Here is a 6,409-nt window from a genome sequence, read left to right as displayed (position 1 = left end):
AAGCAGTCTTTTGATTCAGACAATAGTTAGTCACACAACTCAAAGAAGTCAAACCCAATCTTCGTAAAATTGCAGCCATGCAAATTCGAAAAGAGAAAGGGGCACGTGGCAATTTCATGTTGGTGACAGCTAACATGAGTTATGTCAATGCAACATTTCAAATTTTATTTTCTGAATATATTAACACACATGAAATACATACTTCTCTGAGGCTCCCTTGGCCGGCAAAATTAAGTTCCTTCTTTACCTCAGGAGGAGGACACGTTGCCACAGTGATAAACAGTGGGCGGTACCGAATCCCTTTGAGTTAGCTTTGTGTTATTTTACCCCTTCACTTATTGCTATTTATACAAGTACGTTCCCCACACGGACCCATACATCTCTTTGCTGCATTTTCTCTCTAAACGAAAAACCAAATCCATAGTACTGTAATATTATAACCAAAAGGCAAAGCTTTTTGTTGGGAAACTGCAACAATCACCATGGGAAGATCACCTTGCTGTGACAAAAATGGGCTAAAGAAAGGGCCATGGACGCAAGAGGAGGATCAGAAGTTGATTGATTATATTCAAAATCATGGGTATGGGAATTGGAGAACTCTGCCAAAGAATGCCGGTATGTATTTACTACTGTTTTGGTTTATGTTCCTTTTTTTGTAAAATGTAATGGACTCTATGCTAATTGGTTTCAGCATTTTGAATGGTTAATAGGTCTTCAAAGATGCGGAAAGAGTTGTCGTCTTCGATGGACTAATTACTTGAGGCCTGATATCAAGAGAGGCAAATTTTCTTTCGAAGAAGAAGAGACAATCATTCAACTACACAGTATATCGGGCAATAAGTAAGTTTCCCTTTTCCTATTTTGTACTTCTACTTCCACCTTACTTTGTTTTCTTAACAATTAATGTTTTGTTTTGAATATTTATAGGTGGTCTGCCATTGCCGCTCGGTTGCCCGGAAGAACAGACAATGAAATAAAAAACTATTGGAACACTCACATCAGAAAGAGGCTTCTACGGATGGGGATCGATCCGGTCACTCATAGTCCTCGACTGGATCTCCTTGACCTCTCCTCGATTCTAAGCTCGTCTCTTTACCACCAGTCCCCAATGAACATTTCAAGGCTACTCGGAGTCAATTCCTTGGTTAACCCTGAGCTTCTAAAGCTTGCCACTTCTTTCATGTCATCGAAGCTTTGCAGTTCCCAAGTCCAAAATCAACACCAACCATTAATGCAATCGAACCATGATCTGCCAACGCAAGTCCAACAATTCCCAACTTGCACCACTTTTAATACTTGTCCTTGTAGTATTAATCCATTTTCCAATGAAGCACAACTCGTGAATATGGACCCATTCCCATCAAATTTCTCGGACTTAAATGACTTGCAAGGCGATGAGTTGCCTTCAAATTTGAGGGAAGATTACGTGCCGGTACCGCCAAAGTATGACTATTACGGCTCTAATCAATATCAGCAAACCGTCATGGATCCTTCATTATCAGAGACCTCGAATTTCCATTCCAACAACAGCATCCTGAGTTTCGGCTTCGCGTCGGTTTTATCGACGCCTTCATCAAGTCCAACTCCACTGAATTCGAATTCAACTTGCAACAACGGTAGCGGAACTGAAGACGAAAGAGACAGCTACTGCATCAACCTTTTGAAGTTTGAAATCCCAGATTTTTTGGATGTTAATGATTTCATGTAGTTCCAAAATCAAAAACTCAAAATATGAGTTTTCCTTTATGTCCGGCTTTTCTGATTTTTGTTTGGATTCATTGGAGTTGTAGATACTTGGAAAATTTTCTTGTAATAATTAATTTTGTTACATTTTTATTAAGCTTAATGTATGAGGAAGTAAGATCCTATCCTGCCTCTTCAGGATTTTCTTAGGGTGTGTTTATAGATGGAAATTTTTTTTTCGAAAATGTATTTTTTTTTGTGTTTAATAGTTGAAAATATTTTCGTTGTTTGGTAGTTGTAATTGATTTTAGTGAAAATTTCTAATAATTAAAATTAAGAGTGTTCAAACGGTTAATTCGATCACCTATCGAATTTTTTTTAAAATATTAACCGAATCAAATTATATTCATTTTATGTAAATCATTTTCTATAAAATTTATTATAGTGTATCAAACAATTAGTGAAAATGGTTTACACAATATCATCAAATCACCGTAAAAACGTTTTCAAAATTTATTTTTTAGAAAATGTAATTCATTTTATGTAAAACAGTTTTAGGTAATTCATTTTACGTAAAAATAATTTTCATATAATTCATTCTACATAAAACAGTTTTCAAGTAATCTATTTTACGTAAATTATTTTCTAAAAAATCAATTACAGTCTATAAAATATACCTTTATTCACATCTTTTAATACAGAACCGATTATTAGGGTGCATCATGAACAATCGCACAAACCCCATCTTTTATAAAATTCTTAATTTTTTTATTATATTTTTATTTTTATAATTGAATACTTTAATTTTCTTCAACTTTTTTTTATCTTTATAATTGAGTTTCCTTTTTGTAATCATATTTTTTATCTTTATAATTGATGACTTTAATTTTTTTAATCTCATTTTTTTACATTTATAATTGATAACCCTAAGTTTTTTAAACTCACTTTGTACTTTTATAATTGAACTCCAAATTTTTTAATTTCAGTTTCTACCTTTATAATTGAGGCCCCAATTTTTTAATCTCACTTTTTACCTTTATAATTGAAGCTCTTAATTTTTTTAATCTCACTTTTTACTTATATAATTTAGGTCCCTAATGTTTTTCAATCTCACTTTTTACCTTTAAAATTGAGGTCTCTAATTTTTTTAATCTCACTCTTTACCTTTATAATTGAGTTCACTAATTTTTTAAATCATAATTTTTACTTTTATAATTTAAGTACATAATTTAATCATTTTCTACGATTTATTAATGTAATATTAAATTAATTGTTCAAAATAAAAGAATGTATTTTTTATTTATAAGGGCCTGTATTTTAATTTTACTCGGGGTTACGAAAATGTATTAGACAACTCTACTTTAATATAATGGGAAGTTTCCATTGATGATACTTTACGTTCCACGTCATATTTTTATTTTTTTCCTTACTTTTTATTTCTATACCATATTTTTTTAGTGTATGTATATATATATTAATAATTTAGAGCCACTAAAAGAATAATATATGTTTATAATTTTTTTAACTATTGACAACTCACATACCATGTGAATGCAATTGCTCAAACTCAATACATTAAAGAAAAACAATTTTCCCTAAAATTAAATAAAATCACATTAATATCATTTAATCACAAAAATAATAAAGTTATTGACATGGAAATATATGTACTACTAAATGAATTATGAAAAATTGAAAAACATTGAATATCACAAGAGTAAAATAGATATCTAATCAAATCGTGGACAAATGTGTACCTGCCGAAATATATTTTAAATAAAGGACAACTTATTAATCAAATCATAAGCTTTGTTCATATTGTTACGGCATAAAATAAAATACAAACATCTAACATTTTGCTCTTCCCTGATATAGGCAATCTTTGCCTATAACTAGAAAGCTTTTCAAGCAGCACAAAAAAAAAAATACTAACGCAGAGTTGGTATTAATCATTAATACCCTAAAAATAAAAAAAGATAAACAATCATAAGCGAGAAAGATCTTGGATTCAAATATCCAGACAAGAAGTCAAATTCCAGCAGGATTTCCGGCACAAGACTCGTCAATAATCGGACTCGTGGCAATGGCAACTGTCTTTTTCGGGGGAGTGATTATTGATAAAGTAAAATATGCATGGGGGTTAAGATAATGGGCGAGGTTTGACCTGAAAATAGAAAAACAAAAAGGGAAAGGGTCACTTGTCGATCTACTAGCGGCCACCTTAAGCGCGGGTGGAGGATGGGACCACCATTGAGATTGCTTTCATTGAAAAACATGGCGTGCCTCTTGTGCTGTTCTGGTGTTATCATCTCTCTTCACACCCATCATCCCATGCTTCCGTTGTCAAACCCTGAGCTTAATGTTTCCATCACCACAGCATTTGGGTGGACACGTGGACTCAATCATTCATTAACTTTTAGCTTAAATATATATAATTTTTATAATACTTAAATTATTGATGAAAAATTCATAACTATTCTAATTCACGCCTATGCTGATCAGTTGAGCACTTGAGCTGTTGACTACAGTAACAGGGATTTGTAATTTGGTATCCAGAGTTTTGGAGAGATCCCGTATCATTGACAGGTAACACTCAAACTCGCCGATTTTCTATTTTCAATAATCATGTAATAATTACTACTTTTGCTTGTTGCCTGTGGGGTCTAGGGTTTTATGCAATAAATTAATCAATGATTAAAACTCATTAGTAATACTAAAAGGAAAACACCGTTCGGCGATTTCGAATACAAATTCTAAACATGCTGTAGTTAATTTGTGTCGTTTGATTATAAGTTGCGGGTCAAAAATAATTAGTGTTAGTAGTTCGTAGTAATATTTATTAGTAAACGTAGTGAAAAAGATATGTTTTCTTCGAATGGCATGTCGTCCAAGGAACAGAATCCTTGTACGTACGCGGCGCCCACCACCAAGTGTTCTCCGATTATACGTCTCCCGGCTAATAAAGAACGAACTTGATGTCTTTAATTTGGAAAAAGAAAAATTAAGTGTATTTTTAATTTATCTCTCATAAAACTCGTGCATGGCCACGCTTCTTTATTTTGTTCAGTACATGTTATAAGCAGAACAACTTCCCTATCTTCTTCTACTGGTACGGACAGAAACTTAATTCCTCCTTTTACCCTAAAGTTCCCACTGCCCTTGTAATGTAAGCTCTACGTCATCTATACGCAAAATAATTAATTCTCGTTTTTACGGGTCAAGATTGAAATATTGTTGGATTTATTATCTATGGGAATGAGCCGACCAGCGCCTGAGAAAAGGACACCCTCCCATTGTCCATTTCCATTTTCTCGACCGCCCAAAGAAATTTTCTTATTTCAAGCATTTTGAACCACTGACTGACAACTCCCTCTAAAGTGGGTTTCTGTCCTAATTTGCCAGTGTTTTATTATTACTTGCTTTCATGTTTTTGTTGTTTTTTCAAGCAAAATATGAGATCGTTGAAATTATTATCTGTTCGTGGATTTTTTTTAAAAGAAAAGATGGGGTTTTTGACTAACATTTCACGTTATTGGGATTCTATTTTAGAATATAGAATAGATAAAGATAATGATTTTTTAAGAGGATTTTGTCTGCTTCAATTAGAGAAGCATGCATGCATATGTTGTCTGTTTGAATGTTGGTTTTTTAAATAAGAATAAATGAATTCGCTTCCTATGTGTGAACAGCCTTGGCCTCTATGGCTATTAATTGTTGACAAGTAGCCCATAAGCTGTAGAATTGTTATTTGTGCAAGTACTAAATGAAAACTATCTCATTTGTGTAAGTACTAAATGAAAAGTATCTCATTTGTGTAAAACTTTGGATGAATGGTGGATTAATATTTATGATTGTTCAGTACAAAAAAGTAAAGTGGTAAAATTATCAAAACAAATTATTCATTTGAACTGGATAAAGATGAAGATTAAGTTTCTTAAGTCTTGACGTATAAATGGAACCATAAGACTTGTAATTCGTTAGCTTAAACGTCAAATTATTGAAGTATATGAGTTGATCCAAGTTAAACTTTCGGCCGGATGATTAGGACACTTGCTAATAAATTGAACTTAGATGGGTAATATTGAAGTCAAAGGAAAACTTTATTTGTGACGCCCAGAAGACGTTTGTAGCCGCTCATAGTGTCAGCCGAGTTACACTTGGCATTAATTGTTGATCGACTGTCGAGTCTAGCTTGCTGCATGGAATATTATGACTTTGGAGAATGACCTGATTTTTCACAACATCATGAAATGATTAATATTTCACCAGCTAAGCTGGCTAGTTAGGTTTCTATTACTTAGCCGGACAGTTGTTCAACATCTATTCCATGTAATAACAAATAATGTTGTGATATTAGATGTTATTACGTTTAAACTTTTATATAATTTTAAATTATATATATATATATAATGGAAAATTAAATTTGTTAAATGTATAATATTAATAACGGTTTTAAAATATCATTACATAATTTTATTTCGTGTTTATTAATCACAACAACTTTAAATATTATTATATATGGTTGAAACATTTACAATAATATTTAAGTATTGTTTTAAATTTAATTTTATAGGTAATAATTTTACATCGAAAGTACAACAAATAACGAATTCTATGATATATATATATATTCATTCATTCCCAAAAAATTTGATTACCTTTTTTTTTTATAATCAATAGTGTTTATTTCATTACCGAATAATTTATTTCAATTACTATAAAAATT

The 6,409-nt window shown here is 31.8% G+C and overlaps 1 protein-coding gene across 1 annotated transcript; it reads left to right on the top strand.

Annotated features, from left to right (window-relative positions):
• Positions 1 to 374: 374 nt before the first annotated feature.
• LOC120137087 (transcription factor MYB102-like) lies at positions 375 to 1,723 on the top strand. The gene is made up of 3 exons (XM_039152940.1): positions 375 to 615; positions 711 to 840; positions 928 to 1,723. The coding sequence occupies exons 1-3, from the start codon at positions 483 to 485 to the stop codon at positions 1,706 to 1,708; spliced, it is 1,044 nt and encodes a 347-aa protein (XP_039008871.1). The 5' UTR covers positions 375 to 482; the 3' UTR covers positions 1,709 to 1,723.
• Positions 1,724 to 6,409: the final 4,686 nt, after the last annotated feature.

This window comes from Hibiscus syriacus, unplaced genomic scaffold (genome assembly GCF_006381635.1).
Source record: "Hibiscus syriacus cultivar Baekdansim isolate YM2019G1 unplaced genomic scaffold, ASM638163v2 tig00110647_pilon, whole genome shotgun sequence".
Classification (NCBI taxonomy): domain Eukaryota; kingdom Viridiplantae; phylum Streptophyta; class Magnoliopsida; order Malvales; family Malvaceae; genus Hibiscus; species Hibiscus syriacus.
Note: the sequence above shows the minus strand (reverse complement) of the source record. Positions and strands in the feature narration are given on the sequence as shown.